Source organism: Chiloscyllium punctatum, chromosome 3, assembly GCF_047496795.1.
Source record: "Chiloscyllium punctatum isolate Juve2018m chromosome 3, sChiPun1.3, whole genome shotgun sequence".
Classification (NCBI taxonomy): Eukaryota; Metazoa; Chordata; class Chondrichthyes; order Orectolobiformes; family Hemiscylliidae; genus Chiloscyllium; species Chiloscyllium punctatum.
This window is the reverse complement of record NC_092741.1, coordinates 44,132,005-44,148,938: the sequence shown is the minus strand read 5'-3', so window position 1 is coordinate 44,148,938 and position 16,934 is coordinate 44,132,005. Positions and strand designations below refer to the sequence as shown.

Sequence of the window (16,934 nt, the reverse complement as noted above, 5' to 3'; positions counted from 1 at the left end):
TGGATTGGTACCTGGGACTTCGATGTTGTGGGCATTTCGGAGACATGGATAGAGCAGGGACAGGAATGGTTGTTGCAGGTTCCAGGATTTAGACGTTTCAGTAAGAACTGAGATGATGGTAAAAGGGTGGGGGGTGGGGGGTGGTGGTGTGTGGTGGTGTGTGGCATTGTTGTCAAGGACAATATTGCAGTTGCAGAAAGGATGTTTGGGGACTCATCAACTGAGGTAGTATGTGCTGAGGTTAGAAACAGGAAAGGAGAGGTCACCCGGTTGGGAGTTTTCTATAGGCCTCCGAATAGTTCCAGAGATGTAGAGGAAAGGATAGCAAAGATGATTCTCGATAGGAGTGAGAGAGACAGGGTAGTTGTCATGGGGGACTTCAACTTTCCAAATATTGACAGGGAACACAAGAGTACGAGTACTATAGATGGGTCAGTTTTTGTCCAGTGTGTGCAGGAGGGCTTCCTGACACAGTATGTAGACAGGCCTACAAGGGGTGAAACCACATTAGATTTGGTACTGGGTAACAGGTGTTAGACTTGGAAGTAGGTGAGCACTTTGGTGATAGCGATCACAATTCTGTTATGTTTACTTTAGTGATAGAAAGGGATAGGTGTATACCACTGGGCAAGAGTTACAGCTGGGGGAAAGGCAATTACGATGCGATTAGGCAAGATTTAGGAAGCATAGGATGGGGAAGGAAACTGCAGGGGATGGGCACATTAGAAACGCGGAGCTTATTCAAGGAAAAGCTCCTGAGTGTCCTAGGTAAGTATGTACCTGTCAGGCAGGGAGGAAGCTGCGGGAGCCGTGGTTTACGAAGTAAGTGGAATTTCTGGTCAAGAGGAAGAAGGCGGCTTATGTTAGGATGAGATGTGAAGGCTCAGTTAGGACGCTTGAGGGTTACAAGGTAGCCAGGAAAGACCTAAAGAGAGAGCTCAGAAGAGCCAGGAGGAGACATGAGTAGTTGTTGCAGATAGGATCAGGGTAAACCCCATGGCTTCCTATCAGTATTTAAGGAATAAAAGAATGATGAGAGTAAGATTAGGGCCGATCAAGGATAGTAGTGGGAAGATGTGTGTGGAGTCAGAGGAGATAGGGGAAGCACTTAATGAATATTTTTCGACAGTATTCACTCTAGAAAACGACAATGTTGTCGAGGAGAATACTGAGATACAGGCTCTAGACAAGGTGTGATTGAGGTTCACAAGGAAGAGGTATTAGAAATCCTGCAGAGTGTGAAAATAGATAAGTCCCCTGGGCCAGATGGGATTTATCATAGGATACTCTGGGAAGCCAGGGAGGAGATTGCTGAGCCTTTGGCATTGATCTTTAAATCATCATTGTCTACAGGAACAGTGCCCAAGGACTGGAGGATAGCAAATGTGGTTCCCCCGAACAAGAAGGGGAGTAGAGACAACCCTGGTAAGTATAGACCATTGAGCCTTACTTCAGTTGTTGGTAAAGTGTTGGAAAAGGTTATAAGAGATAGGATTTATAATCAACTAGAAAAGAATAATTTGATTAGGGATAGTCAGCACGGTTTTGTGAAGGGTAGGTCGTGCCTCACAAACCTTATTGAGTTCTTTGAGAAGGTGACCAAACAGGTAGATGAGAGTAAACCAGTTGATGTGGTGTATATGGATTTCAGCAAGGCGTTCAATAAGGTTCCCCACAGTAGGCTATTGTACAAAATGCAGAAGAATGGGATTGCGGGATAGCCGTTTGGATCAGTAATTGGCTTGCTGAAAGAAGATAGAGGGTGGTGGTTGATGGGAAATATTCATCCTGGAGTCTAGTTACCAGTGGTGTACCGCAAGGGTCGGTATTGGGTCCACTGCTGTTCGTCATTTTTATAAACGACCTGGATGAGGGTGTAGAAGGGTGGGTTAGTAAATTTGCAGACGACACTAAGGTCGGTGGAGTTGTGGATAGTGACGAAGGATGTTGTAGGTTACAGAGAGACCTAGATAAGCTGCAGAGCTGGGCTGAGAGGTGGCAAATGGAGTTTAATGTGGACAAGTGTGAGGTGATTCATTTTGGTCGGAGTAACCGGAAATACAAAGTACTGGGCTAATGGTAAGATTCTTGGTAGTTTAGATGAGCAGAGATCTCAGTGTCCAGGTACATAGATCCTTGAAAGTTGCCACCCAGGTTGACAGGGTTATTAAGAAGGCATACAGTGTTTTAGCTTTTATTAATAGAGGAATCGAGTTCCAGAACCACGAGGTAATGCTGCAGCTGTACAAAACTCTGGTGTGGCCGCACTTGGAGTATTGTGTACAGTTCTGGTCACTGCATTATAAGAAGGATGTGGAAGCTTTGGAAAGGCTGTAGAGGAGATTTACTAGGATTTTGCCTGGTATGGAGGGAAGGTCTTACAAGGAAAAACTGAGGGACTTGAGGCTGTTTTTGTTAGAGAGAAGAAGGTTGAGAGGTGACTTAATAGAGACATATAAGATAATCAAAGCGTTAGATTGGGTGGACAGGGAGAGCCTTTTTCCAAGTATGGTGCCGGCGAGCACGAGGGGGCATAGCTTTAAATTGAGGGGTGATAGATATAGGACAGATGTCAGAGGTAGTTTCTTTACTCAGAGAGTAGGAAGGGTATGGAATGCTTTGCCTGCAACGGTAATAGATTCGCCAACTTTAAGTACATTTAGGTCATCATTGGACAAGCATATGGACGTACATAGAATAGTGTAGGTTGGATGGGCTTCAGATTGTTATGACAGGTCGGTGCAACATCGAGGGCTGAAAGGCCTGTATTGTGCTGTAATGTTCTATGTTCTAAATTCTTCGATGCATCTCATCTGGTTCCAGTGCTTTGTCAACTTTAATCACCAACAGTCTATCTAAGGCTTTGTTTCCTTATTAAATTTGATTGCTTCTAGTGACAGAGTTTCCCTTTCTGTCACCATGGCCTGGTCAGGTTCGGTTGAGGAAGTAGATGCAAAGTATTTATTTAATACCTCAGCTACATCTCCTGCCACCACCGGTAAATCCCCTTTGTGGTCTCTAACCAACTCCTACTTTAACCATTCTCTTACTGTTTATATGCCTGTAGAAGACATTCGGGATTCCCCTTTATGTTTGGGCTTCTACTCTTTGGAATTTAGAAGAATGAGAGAAGATATTCTTGAAGCACACAAGAAGGTTAGTGGCTTGATGTGGAAAGTTTTTTTTATTGAGAGAGTCTACTATCAGAGAGCTTAATCTCAGTTAGTTGTTATGAAGATGTCGAGGTGTACTATACCTTCGAGAGAGAGGAAGCTAGCAAGGACTGTCTGAAATCACAGAGTGCACTGAATAAGGTAAAAATGTAATGCTTGGTTGACACAAATAGCTGGTGCCAAGGAACAAAAGCAAATTCAAATTCAGCCAATGTTTAAATTATGCTCCAGGTACCAAAATCCAATCAAATCAGAATTTTACAGTTTGGGAGGACATCAAACCAATAAAATGATTCGACGTTTGGGGTATAAAATCAGACATTTTGAACAGTTACGAGCAGAACTGCCAAGAAAACCACCAAGTATTGATGCTAGCCAAATTGTTCTCTGAAAGGTACCTGTTCATATGAAAGACCTGTGAAGCAAAATACCAAAGAAAATACAACAGAGCAAAATCTACAGAGGAAGAAACAAAAAGAAGATTCGACAGCTGGCTGGTTTTGAAATTTGAATTTTTTTTGTAAATCTATATTGGGGTTTTTATTGGACCAGTACTGTGGAGTAGGAGGTAAAAGATAGGTTTAAGAGAAAGGAGTTGTAAATCGTTGTTGATTTTAATATTCTCTGTTGGACTTAAAGAATAAAATCATTAATGTTTATTTTAAATAGTAACCTCTGGGTAATTCTTTGCCTATCGAAAGGGGTTTACCCCATGTCGTAATTTAGTCTCCATTTAAGACAGAGATGAGGAGGAATTTTTGTCTGACGGTTGTCAATCTGTGGAATTCTTTATGGCAGAGGACTGTCAAGGCTGGGTGGTTAAGCAACTTCTAGTCATTAAGGCAATCGAAAGTTAGAGGGATAAGGCAAGAAAGTGGATTGGAGATCAGCCATGATCTCATTGAATGGTGATCAGATTTGATTGGCTAAATGTCCAACTTTTGCTCCTGTATCATATGTTCTAAATCCTGAACAGCATCATAAAAGTGCAGCCCAGTGACTAGAGCTTGGTCTGAGTACAAAGTGTACTGCATTATAGCAACTGATAACTACTGTTAGAAGAGCTGTTTCCTTTGAGATTTATATACAACTGTTCAGATAAGGCCAGGATATTAGCTATTAATTGTGGTATTAGCTTGCTTGCCTGAACTGGCACCTCATGATATCTGCCATTCCTCTCAGCATGTTTTCCAGAATAAGAGCTCTTTGAGGTCATTTACTACCACAAATCCACCTAACCCATAAATCCCTGGACACTATGGGCAATTTGGCATGGCTTGCAAATCTTTGGACTGTGGAAGGAAACTAGAGCACCCTGAGGAAACCCACACAGACACAGAGAGAACATGCAAACTCCACCCAATCAGTCACCTGAGGTTATAATTGAACCTGGGTCCCCAGCACGATGGAAAGCAACAGTGAGTGTTCTTCAGGCAGTGGCTCCTGGCCTCAACCTCTATTTATCAGTGAGTTCCTTGATATACAGGCTTCTTTTCTGGTAGCCCTTCCCATGAAGCTCAATGGATTTGCACATTTGCTTGTCCCCACCCAAGCCATCTACATGGACCTTCACCTGTGCGCCTTTCCCTCCAACCAGGCCCTGGCATATGAGGGTGACTGTGTCAACTATGGTCATACACTATCCCCGCCTTGAAACATACTGCTCCTGACTGGACAAACCTATCCTCCTGCATTACCTCCTTCCCATTGATCCCTGTATGTATACCCTCGTACAAATACAGTTGCCTCCCTTCACGATTGTCATGTCCCTTCCTCCCAGCTTGCAGCACCTAATTCTAAAGAATGGGTACTTGAGTTTCCCTTTCTTCCCTTCCTATGCCTCCAATCCCATTTTCCCATGTTTCTATGCACAGGCCCAATGGAGCACCAAGAAAGTAAGGGAGTAGCCCTGAGATATAGCCTGATCCAATCCCTGCATTGGTTGTCTGCCTCGCTAAGACCCCTTACAGCAACTGGTCAAAGCTTTTCCATTGGTCAACGCTTTTCCATTGTTCAATGCAGGCCTGTGCTTCCTGAAATGTATTGGAGAGATGTCACGATTGGCATGAGGGATTGGAAAATGTCAGATGTCAATGTCTGCGGATGAGAGCTATGAGCAACTTGTGGCCACGGGTTGTGCCCTGATGTGCTGTTTGGTGCTGAGCAACATGAAAGTGCCTCACAGCCAGTGGCAAGCTAACATCTAATTTGTTTGACATCTTTGGACAGGGAAGTATTATGAACAAAGCGAGTTGGGCCATGCAAAAGGTGTTTAACAAGCAATAATTCCCACCTAATTGGCACCCCACCACTGCCAAATGAGAAACTCGCCCTACTACTTGTCAAAAATGTAAATGAAGCAGTGAAATGCTCACCATGTTGAAATAGGCTTCACCAGATTTTTCATTCTTTTCTGCTGCCTCACTACAGCCCGATGCTTTAAATTTCATTGTGATGGCATCAGATTTTGGGCTAAAATATGTGGGCTAATATTTCCCTGTCCAAAGACGTCACTCATGTCCCAATAAGATTTAGCCCAAAATCTGATGCCATTTCAATGAAATTTAAAGCATTGGTGTTTTTAATTTTTCCAAATTTTATCGTGTGAAGTTATGAAAATTAAGATCGACAAATTAATGTATGGTTTCTGCATCTTACATTGGAATTGCAGATGATGTGCAAACTAAAGCATGAGCAAGTATGTGGTCCATTTCTGATTTGTTTTGATATACATTTACTAAATGAATATTTAGCAAAGAACACACTATCATAATGATGGAGAAATAGTACAGGTAATTTTTTGTATCTTAACATTATTGGCAGGGAGATTCTGCTGGCTGGAATCTATATTGGACATTCAAATCTCCCCAGTTGGACAGAATATTTCATCTATTTAAATTAAATGATTATAAATTACGGATAGTGGTTTTATCAAATGTCTTCTTGCTCTGTAAGAACCATTGCTGGGACCATGAAGAGAGAACGACATTCCAAAAATATGAATATTAATATATGAATATTAACAAAAATATTAATACTATTAATATTAATATTAATAATTTAAAATATTAATATTAATAATAAAAATATTAATTTATGAATAGTATAAACATATAGATTTATAATTATATTTAAAACTGCTCCAACTCATTGCTCATTCAGTTATTTTCTGTGGAATTTGACCCTAACTAATCTCTCTAAGGTCAGAAAATCATTAAACCAAGAGTAAAATCTGATTTATATATTAGCAGCTTTGCTTAGCCTTGAAAAAAATAACATCTTCATGTCATTTTTTGTGGTATTATAACAAAATGAACAACTTATATAAATCCTGAGTTGTAGAGATTTCATATTTTAAACAAGCAATGTTTCCATACCAAACACATTGAAAACTGTAGCCCGGAATTCGCTAAGAAAGTAATAATATGAGTGCTAATTTGCTAACAACTTCTGGTAAGCAAGGCATGTTCCATGATTTGCCAATTGCTACCAGTTACCAACTGATTTGCACAGAACCACCATCAGATTTACAAAAACTGCAACTCATTCTTAACTTCTTAGCGATATTCATGAGGTTGTTCAGTGCAGAAGGTTAAATACAGCAATTAATAACATACAAACCCTTTCAGCAGTGCAATATTCTTTAATGATGACTTATCCGATTTTTAATGCTCAGGCAGTGTACAATTAAGAGTGTGGGTTCTCATTCCTTGTGGTTTTAAATTGATGTTGGAGGTTTTAAAAATAGCAAACTTTCAACGTAAATTATTTTTGCTACTTAACCTTTCTATTTTCACCCTCTTAAACTAATCTGAGTTCCCTTATGTTTATTTGTCTTTCTGATCACTTAAAGCTACTTAATAGGATAAGAGCCTATGGTGTTGTGGATATATATTAGCACTGTCAGAGAATTGGTTAAATAATAGAAGACATAGAGTTGGGATAAAACAGGCACTTTCAGGATGGCAACCTGAAACAAGTGAAGTGCCACAGGGATTAGTGTTAGGGCCACAATTATTTACAATATGTAACAAGTTGGATGACATTAAAGTAGGTGAGAAGGCAGGTAGTGAGGTTGATGCAAAGAGTTTACAGAGGGAGTTAGGTAGATATAAGTGAGCGAGCAAAAACTTGGCAGATGGAATATTATGTAGGAAACTATGAAGTTATGCTCTTTGGCAGGAAGAACAGAAGTACTGAATACTATTTAAATGGAAAAAGACTGCAGAAATCCTGAGGTATTTGGAAGTTCTCATGTATGAATCACAAAAAAGCTAGCATCCAAGTTGAGTGGGTAATAGGGAAGACAATTGGAATGTTGACGTTCCTTCCAAAGGAAAAGCTGTTTTAGGGGAATAGGGAGGTTTTGTGAAAACTAAACAAGGCACTAGTCAGATCACAGCTGGGATAGTTTTGGGCCTCTTCTGTAAGGAAACATTAACTGGCTTTGGAGGCAGACAACAGAAGGTTCGCTAGGCTGATACTGGGTATGGAGTGACCGCCTTATGAGGAAAGTTTGAGTCGATTAGCCCTGTACAATTTAGAATATAGAAGGGTGAGAGACAACCTTACTGAAGCATGCAAGACTCCCAGGGGACTTTACAGGGTAGATGCAGAAAGGTTGTTTACCCTTGTGGGAAAGTCCAAGACCAGAGGGCATAATCTCAAAGTAAGGAGTCAGCCATTTAAGGCAGAAAGAAGGATTTTTTTCCCTCAGAGGGTGCTGAACCTGTGGAATTCTTTACGACAAAGGGCTGCTGAAGTTGGGTCATTATATATATTCAAGGTTGAGACAGACAGATTTTTAATCAGTAAGGGAATCAAGGGTTGGGAGAAAGGGTTAGAATGTAGTGTTGAGGATTATCAGATCACCAATGATCTCAATGAATGGCAGGCCAGACCTGATTGGCTTAATGGTCTATTTCTGCTCCTACTTCCTATGGTCTTATTTAGCACTGAATTCTATTTCACTCATCTCTGTCCTAGTGTGGGTCCATAGGCTCTGTTCCTTTGGCTATGCTATTATCAGCTCACATAACCAGCAAAATCATAGACAATACATTTTTGAACTGAACATCTATGAGCCAAATCTAGAACACAGGGCCCCACAAATATCTATTCCAATGAATTTGTCAGGTATGATATCCCCTTTATGAAGCCATACTCTACCCATGTGGCCTGGCTGGATGGGCCCTGCAAGGTGTCATCCCTCAGTACAGCTGTGATACTCTCCCTTATCAGTAATGCAGCTCCCCTCCATCTTTTACATCTCTATCTATAATGTCTGAAACATCTAAATCCTGGAACATTTAACTGTCAGTCTTGTTCCTCTCTCAACCAAAAGCTTGCCAGTTTACTCTCGTGGCTTATTTTCTCATTCTGTATTACTTTTGGTCTTCTTTAGTTGGCACTTAAAACCTCCCCAACCATCGAGTTCACCAATTATCATTGTTGCATTTTATATCTTTTGCTTTCAATTTAATACTATCCTTAACACGGTTAGCCATGGCCAGTTTATCCCAGAGACCTGGTACTTACATTATAAAGTGAGCAGAGGTGAATTGTGTGAATTGAACTCACTCGGTTCTATGAAACTCCCTGAGCCAGTAAGCCTCAGCCCATTGCTAAGCAATCACCAGAAAAAAAATGAAACCTACCAATTATTTGCTTTCTCTTCTTTTCCCTTGCTTCTTAAAAGGCAAAAACTGGTATTCTCTTTTTATTGTTGCACAGGTTGAGGGCATTACTGGCAAAAACAATGCTGTTTCTAACTGCTCTTGAGAAAGAGGTGTTAAGTCACTTTCTTTAACCATTGTAGCCCATGGGGCTGTTAGAAAAAGAGTTTCAGGATTTTACCCTGTGACAATGAAGTTCCTAGTCAGGATGCCTTCCAGAAGGCAATTAACAAGGTGTTGCATAAAAGACTGATCCAGAAGGTTAGGTCCCGGAGGGTTAAGGGTAGTGTATTGGCTTGGGTAGAGGATTGGCTGACTGACAGAAAACAGAGGGTTGAGATAATCAGATCATTCCCTGGATGGCAAACTGTACTATTGGGGTGCCACAGGGTTCAGATCTCAGACTTGAACTATTTACAACCTATAATAAATGATCTGCAAGCAGTATAACATTGCAAAGTTCACAGATGATACTAAAATAGGTAGAAAAGCAGGCAGTGATGAAAAGACAAAGTGTTTTATAGATAGATATTGTTCAGCAACGAGATTCAGCCAGAATCTGGCAGATGGAGTTTAATGTGGATTTTGCCCATTTTGACCAGAAAAGTAAAAGGGCAAATTATTACTTAAATGGGAAGCAGATTCAAAGCACATCAGTACAGAGTGATCTGGGCATCTTTGTACATGCATTGCAGAAAGTGGGTACGTAGATGCAGCATAAAATAGGGAAGGCAAATGGAATCCTGGTATTTATTCCAAAAGAACTGGATTATAAAAGTAAAAAAGTGTTGTTAAAAGGAATTGGTGAGACCACACCAGGAATATTGTGATCTGATTTTGGCCCCCTTAAGGAAGGAAGTAGTTGCACAGGAAGCAGTTCAGAGGAAGTTTGTCAGATTGATTCCAAGGATGAAAGGAATTAAAATGCTTAAGGAGATTAATAAGGTGGGTGTTGAACATATGTTCTCCCTTGTGGGGCAGTCTCAAACAAGAAGTTATTGATATAGAGTGCAAGGATGAAGGTTGGAAACTGAAATGAGAAGATACGATTTCTCTCAGAGGGTTGTGAATCGGTGAAACTCCCTGCCCCAGAGAGCAGCAGAGGCAGAATCAAGAAAAAAAAGATGTATTTCTGATGAGAAGCAGGATAAAGGGCTAGGGGGAGCAGACAGGAGAGTGGAGTTGAGAATGGGATAAGATCAGCCACGATCATGTTAAATGGCCGAGGGGGTCAAAGGGCTGAACTGCCTACTCCCATTCCTAATTCCTATGTTCCTATGTGAGTGGCTTTGGGAGTGGGGAGGTGATGTCACTATATCTGCTGCTGTTTTTCTTCTAGATAACAGAAGCCATGTGTTGTTAAGCATTACCAAAGGGGCTTTGGTGAGTTACGGTAGTGCATCTTGTAGATGGTACACACCTCTGCCACTGTATATTGACAATGAAGTAAGTGATTGTTGATGATGCTGGTGGATGTGGTGCCAATCAAGGGGACACTTTAACCTGGATGGGATCAAGCTTTTGAGTATTGCACCAATCCAGCTAAGTACAGAGTATTCCTGGCTTGTGTCTTGTTGACAGTGAACAGGCTTTGAGGAGTCGGAAGGTGTAGGATTTACTTGCTGCAGGATTTCTAGCCTCTGACCTGTTTCTGTAGCTGCAATATACATATAGCTGATGCAGCTCAGTTTCTGGTCAATGATAACCCCTAAAATGTTAACAGCTTGGGATTAAATAACAGCAACGCCATTGAATGTCAAGGGAAAAGGGTTACAATCTCTCTTATTAAAGATGGTAAATCCATGCACTTCAGTGGTGTGAATATTCCTTGCCACTCATCGGCTGAAGCCTGAATATTATCTCAAACTTGTTGTATATGAACAAGGGGACGAGAATGTAAACTGTTCAGTCCCATTCACTCAGGGATGGTATGGCAGTTCGGCATCTAATTAAATGCCATTACAGTTGTACCCAGCTTTGGCCTCTCCTATGGATACTTTACAGTGGCTGGGCAGACTCCTTGGTCTCAGTCCTGAGCTTGGAAGGTGTCTTTGAAGTAGCTTTGGTGAATTACTGCAGTGCTACATTTTGGCAGCTGATAGAACTTTAATTGAATGAATTAACAAATCTCTAAAGAACAGTTGTTGTCAGTAATGGTGACCGTGAGATTTTTGGTAATTATCAGAAAACCTCACTTGGTTTGCTGGTGTCTTTTCAGATGGACACCTGCCATTCTTACCCAGTCTGGCCCACCTGGTACTCCAAGTCCACTGCCCTCAGAAATAGTCTAGCACACCACTTGATTGTGTCAAACCACTACTCTTAAAGCACTAAAGGATGGACAATGTGTAATACCTTGCTAGCATCATCCAGGTCTCAAGACAAATTGTTTAAAAACATGAACTCAGATCTCTATGTTATAAACAGACACAACTGTACTATTGAGTGATTATTCTACTAACTCCCCCAAAGTAGAGAGTCAAACTTTCATTTAAAGAACCAAAATGGAATGAATTAGCAAACAGATCAAGATCATAAAACTCATCCAAATTCTTTGCACCAAGTCAACAGTAACTAGTTTAACGCATTGACTATATCAGTTGTTCCTAACAGATCCATTTTGTGCTGCCATGGATTAAATCTTGAAATAAAAACAAAAATTGCTCAGATAAACTCAGATTTCTGATGAAGAGTCACCAGACTTGAAACGTTAACTCTGTTTTCTCTGCACAGATGCTGCCAGACCTGCTGAGTTTCTCCAGCAATTTCTGTGTTTGTTTCAGACCTCCAGCACCTACAGCTCTTTGTTTTAGTTTAAATCCTGAACTTTGACTGCCACGTTAATCGCAATTTCATCTGAATTTGATACCTTTCCTTAAACTGCCCCTGGCAACCCATAGTTAGCAGTTTGTTTCCCCTCCTACCTGTCAATGCTTGAGAAATCGCTGAGCTTGGAACGGTCGCTGCATCCTGGGGGATGGTGCTGGTATCTGGCTCTGGAGTGCTTAAGGTGGGCGAGATGGGTGGAGGATTTGGTGGAATACGAGGCTTCCTCTGCCATAACAAGAGAGAATTTGAAAGTACCGGTGAAACTTCCAAAAAATATCCAGCTTACTTTTGCCTGCGATCATTACTTTTGAGAAGACTTCTTCATTGACTTGTGAGGAAGCAGATCAGTTAAAAGAACTTGCATCAATAAAGCACCTTCCACAATTGCAGGGCATTATCAAGCATCTCATAGCCAATGACGCACTACCAAAATGCATTTTAGAAATATTAAATAAACTATGCATTGCATTTTTTGTTGACATTTAACCATTGTGGCCAGCTGCAGAACTCTAACAAATTCAATGGATTGGCCTGAATTTGATGATAGGGGCAGAATTTCACCATTGATTGTGAAAAACAGGACACTTCAGAGCCAGGGGCCACTTCTAGAGAGTGGGAAGCCCAAAAAGACACTTCACCCTGAATAGTTTACTGACTCCGGAAGGTAAATTATAAGGGATAGTGAGCTGCAACTTAGATTCACTTATTTTGTACCTAACATATGCGCCCTAACAGGTCACAAAGCAGAAGTTATGATTATCATTTATTTGGGATAGAAATTGTATGTCAGACTTCATGGTTATAATATTGTGTAAAGATTAAAAGGAATTATTTGGTGATAATGTATATTCTACACTAGTTTGGCCCTATAGATAACCAGCAAACTGGAATGTGGTGGAATGTCAAAAAATGGACATTTAAATCAAAATTCACAACCTACTGTTGTGCAGCTCAGTTTTAAAAGATTTCTATCATTCGGGAATGTTTGGAAAAGTAAGATAGGAAAGGCAGGAATAAAAGATTGGTGGAATGTGACAAGGGATGTTCCCCAGAGATCTGTAAGGATGTGCAAATGGAGCAGTTAGCAGTTAACCTGTACTACATTCGCAATTTAAAACTCTTAACAGATCCAAATCCATTTGCTAAAATGTTGATGTGGAACGAAGAGAAAAACCAATACAAAACAGGAAGTGTCGTGTCTAATTCACGACTTGAAGTGGTGTTATGATCCTGTTAGGGACTGTTAACACTGAAAGAAGAAATCTAAATGCCCATCCAATTTACAGACCTGCACCACACGATTTCACATTTTTAAGCAAAAACAAACTTTACTTTGTAGAAAATGAGAAACTAACTGAAGCGAGCATCATGATGAATTGAAGTCTATACTCTCCACTTGCCTGAAGGTGACTTGCTTCAGTAATTCTGAAGAATAGAATCATAGAGTCATAGAGTCATACAGCACAGATACAGACCTTTTGGTCTAACTCGCACATGCTGACCAAATTTCCCAAACTAACCTAATCCCACTTGTCTGCATTTGGCCCAGATTGCTCTAAACTTTTCCTGTTCAAGCACTTATCTTTTAATCATTGTAGCTGACCTGCATCTACCACAGAATCATAGAGATGTACAGCACAGAAGCAGACCCTTTGGTCCAACTCTTCCATGCCAACAAGATATCCTAAATTAATCTACTCCCATTTGCCAGCACTTGGCCCATATCCCTCTAAACCTTTCTATTCATATTCCCATCCAAATATCTTTTAAATGTTGTAATTGTCCCAACCTCCATCACTTCCTCTGGCAGCTCATTCCATACATGCACCACCCTCTGCGTGAAAAAGTTGCTCCATGCATTTCTTTTAAACTTTTCCCCTCTCACCCTAAACCAATGCCCCCTAGTTCTGGACTCTCTCACCCCAGGGAAAAGACCTTGTCTGTTTACTTATCCATGCCCCTAACGATTTTATAAACCTCTATAAGAGGTTCCAGCCTCCAACACTCCAGTGAAAATAAAACCCAGCCTAGCCAACCTCTCCTTATAGCTCAAGCCCTCCAGTCCTGACAGCATTCGGGTAAATCTTTTCTGAACCATCTCCAATAAGATAATATCCTTTACTTGGGTGACCAGAACTGGACACAGTACTCCAAAGGTGGCCTCACCAGCATCCTGTACAACGTCAACATGATGTCTCAGCTCCTCTACACAATGATCTCAGCAATGAAGGCAAGTGCGTTAAGCACTTTCTTAACAACCCTTTCTACCTGCGATGCAACTTTCACCCTTAGATCTCTCTCTGTTTGACAACACTACTCAGGGCTCTAATACTAACTGTGTAAGTCCTGCCCTACTGTGTTTTTAAGCAAAAACAAACTTTACTGCCTGACTGGCAGGGTCTGAGGACAAAGGAATGTTTTTCAGGATGGCAACCAGTAACTAGTGGAGTTCAGCAGGGTTCAGTGTTGTGACCATAACTATTCACGTTATGTATTAATGTTCTGGATGAAGGAACTAGGAGCATTGTTGCTAATTCAGGATGTCTTATTCAGGAAGGCAGCCAGTGACTAGTGGAGTTCAGCAGAGATCAGTGCTGGGATCACAATGACTCGCATTTTTTAATAATATTATGTTTGAAGGAACTAGGAATATTGTTGCTAAGTTTGCAGGTGACACAAAGATAAAAGAAGGGACAGATAATTTTGACAAAGCAGGGAGGTTGCAGAAGGGCTTGGACAGGCTAGGAGAGTGGACAAAGAAGTGGCAGATGGAATACAATGTGGGAAAGTGAGAGATCATGCACTTTGGTAGGAAGAATAGAGGCATAGACTATTTTCTAAATGGGGAAAGGCTTTGGAAATTAGAAGCACAAAGGGACTTGAGAGTCCTAGCTCAGGATTCTCTGAAGGTTTACATGCAAATCATTTGGTAGTTAGAGTGACAAATGCAACGTTAGTGTTCATTTCAAGAGGGCTAGAATACAAAGCAGAAATGTACTGCTGAGGCTGTAAAAGAATCTGGTCAGACCACATTTGGAACACTGTAAGCAGTTTTGGGCACCATATCTAGGGACGGATGTGTTGGTGCTGGAGAGGGTCCAGAGGAGGTTTACAGGAATGATCCCAGGGATGAAGGGCTTGTCATATGAGGAAAAGTTGAGCACTCTGATCTGTACTTAATGGGGTTTTGAAGGATAAGGAGGGATCTCATTGAAGCTTACAAAATACTGACAGCCCTGAACAGAGAGGAGGTGGAGAAAATGTTTTCACTAGTAGCAGAGACTAGGACTGAGGGCACAACCCTGAGGGCACAACCTCAGAGTGAAGGACTAAGTTGAGGAAGAATTTATTCAGTCAGACACAACTCAATCTGTGGAACAGAATGCTGCAGAGGGCTCTGTAAGCCAAGTCATTGCTTGAATTTAAGACAAAGATAGATAGGTTCTTAATTGGTAAGGGGACCAATGGTAATAGAGAGAAGATAAGAGAATGACATTGAGAAACATAATAGCCATGATTGACTGGAAGAGTAGACTCAATGGGCGAAATGGCCTAATTCTACTCTTCTGGTCTTATGGGCGATTTCATGTGGGAAATGAACAGCTTTTGATCAGCACCTGAGCCAAAAGGAAAGGCCAATTTTTCGAGTGACCTTGATGATGTTTTGTGGCCCCACTGTTGATCTTACTTTCTCTGACGGTCATGCTGCACACTTGTAGTATTCAAAGCTTTCCTTCCATTTCGTAATGTAAGTAATTGAAGGCACTACCTTTTCAAACCACTCAATTCAAATTAAATCCATTAAAATACAACTTAATTTCTTCAGCAAGTAATACATGCACAGTACATTTAGCATGGAAAATCTTCAACAACTAGAAGTCAAATTCTAGCCAGGGCAAAATAGAAATGAAAAGAAATAGCTTAAGGTGTTAAGCAAAGATAGTGTTAAAGATGTTTTTTAAAGATAATTGCTTCTGTTCTAAAATGAAACAGAATGTGGCACCAGTATCTAATCATCAATGCAGGAAATTCAAAAATAAACCCTTTGTAGTGCGCTGCTCCTTATCTCAAAGCTTCAGCAATCAATACACTTTTTGAAAGCTGACAGAGTGTACGAGGTAGTGCTTTTGTGGTGTGGTGGCAGTGTCCCTACCTCTGAGCCAGGAGGCCTACCTACAAGTCCTTCCTCCTCCAGAGGTGTGTGATAACATCACTGAAAATGTTGATTCGAAATATCTACAAATCAACCAACTAGAAGTGTAACAGAGGTGCATGTACCAACCAGCAATAGATCTTACTGTGACCAGTTCAGTGGAGACTTCCCTGATATATTTGCAGCTGGTTTAGATTAGATTACTTACAGTGTGGAAACAGGCCCTTCGGCCCAACAAGTCCACACCGACCCGCCGAAGCACAACCCACCCAGACCCATTCTCCTACATTTACCCCTTCGCCTAACACTACGGGCAATTTGGCATGGCCAATTCACCTGACCTGCACATTTTTGGACCGTGGGAGGAAACCGGAGCACCCGGAGGAAACCCACGCAAACACGGGGAGAATGTGCAAACTCCACACAGTCAGTCACCTGAGGCGGGAATTGAACCTGGGTCTCTGGCGCTGTGAGGCAGCAGTGTGCCACCATGCCGCCCACAAGGGGATTACTTGCTGTAATGCATCAATGAAGTAACCATGTTATAGTGTCTCAGGATTAGCAAATCAAGTTATTGAATGTTAAGATTATGATATCACCTTTCAAATTTTGTCCACTTTGGAACAAGTATAAAATATGAGGATGTGAAGAGAAGGTAGAGGTTAATAGGATGATCAAGTAGGACCAGTTTAATGAGCAAGGCAAGACTATAAAGCATGTACAATCGATTCTGCTATGACACGGTAGTTCCGTTCTTGTGCAATCCCCTGTTATAAGAAAATTGTGTCATCACAGCACCATTTAAAATAATGGGGCTAGAATCATATTATAACCAAAACATGCTTTAAAAGTTCATGCTTTAGAAACAGTGTCCCCAATTCATCACTGGCAAATTTGCTTTAACAAAACACGTGTTACATCAGAACAACCTGTATTGAGCAAACCAGGGGAGAAATAATAAAAACATGTTGAAGGATAAGATAGAGTGTACAGCCAAAATTAGGGACTTTAAGCAAATGCACAAAATGTAAGGAACAAATTAATGAGGTGCAGGCATAGATTCAAATGGAAAATTATGATATAGTAGCCATTACAGAGACAGGG

At 41.0% G+C, this 16,934-nt stretch overlaps 1 protein-coding gene across 2 annotated transcripts in view; it reads right to left on the bottom strand.

Moving 5' to 3' along the window:
• scml4 (Scm polycomb group protein like 4) overlaps nt 1–16,934 on the bottom strand; it is a 125,824-nt gene that overhangs the window by 93,787 nt on the left and 15,103 nt on the right. For both annotated transcript variants that reach the window (XM_072552493.1, XM_072552501.1), the window contains exon 3: nt 11,773–11,902. In XM_072552493.1, the coding sequence (XP_072408594.1) occupies nt 11,773–11,902 (130 nt within the window). The remainder of the gene's footprint in view (nt 1–11,772; nt 11,903–16,934) is intronic.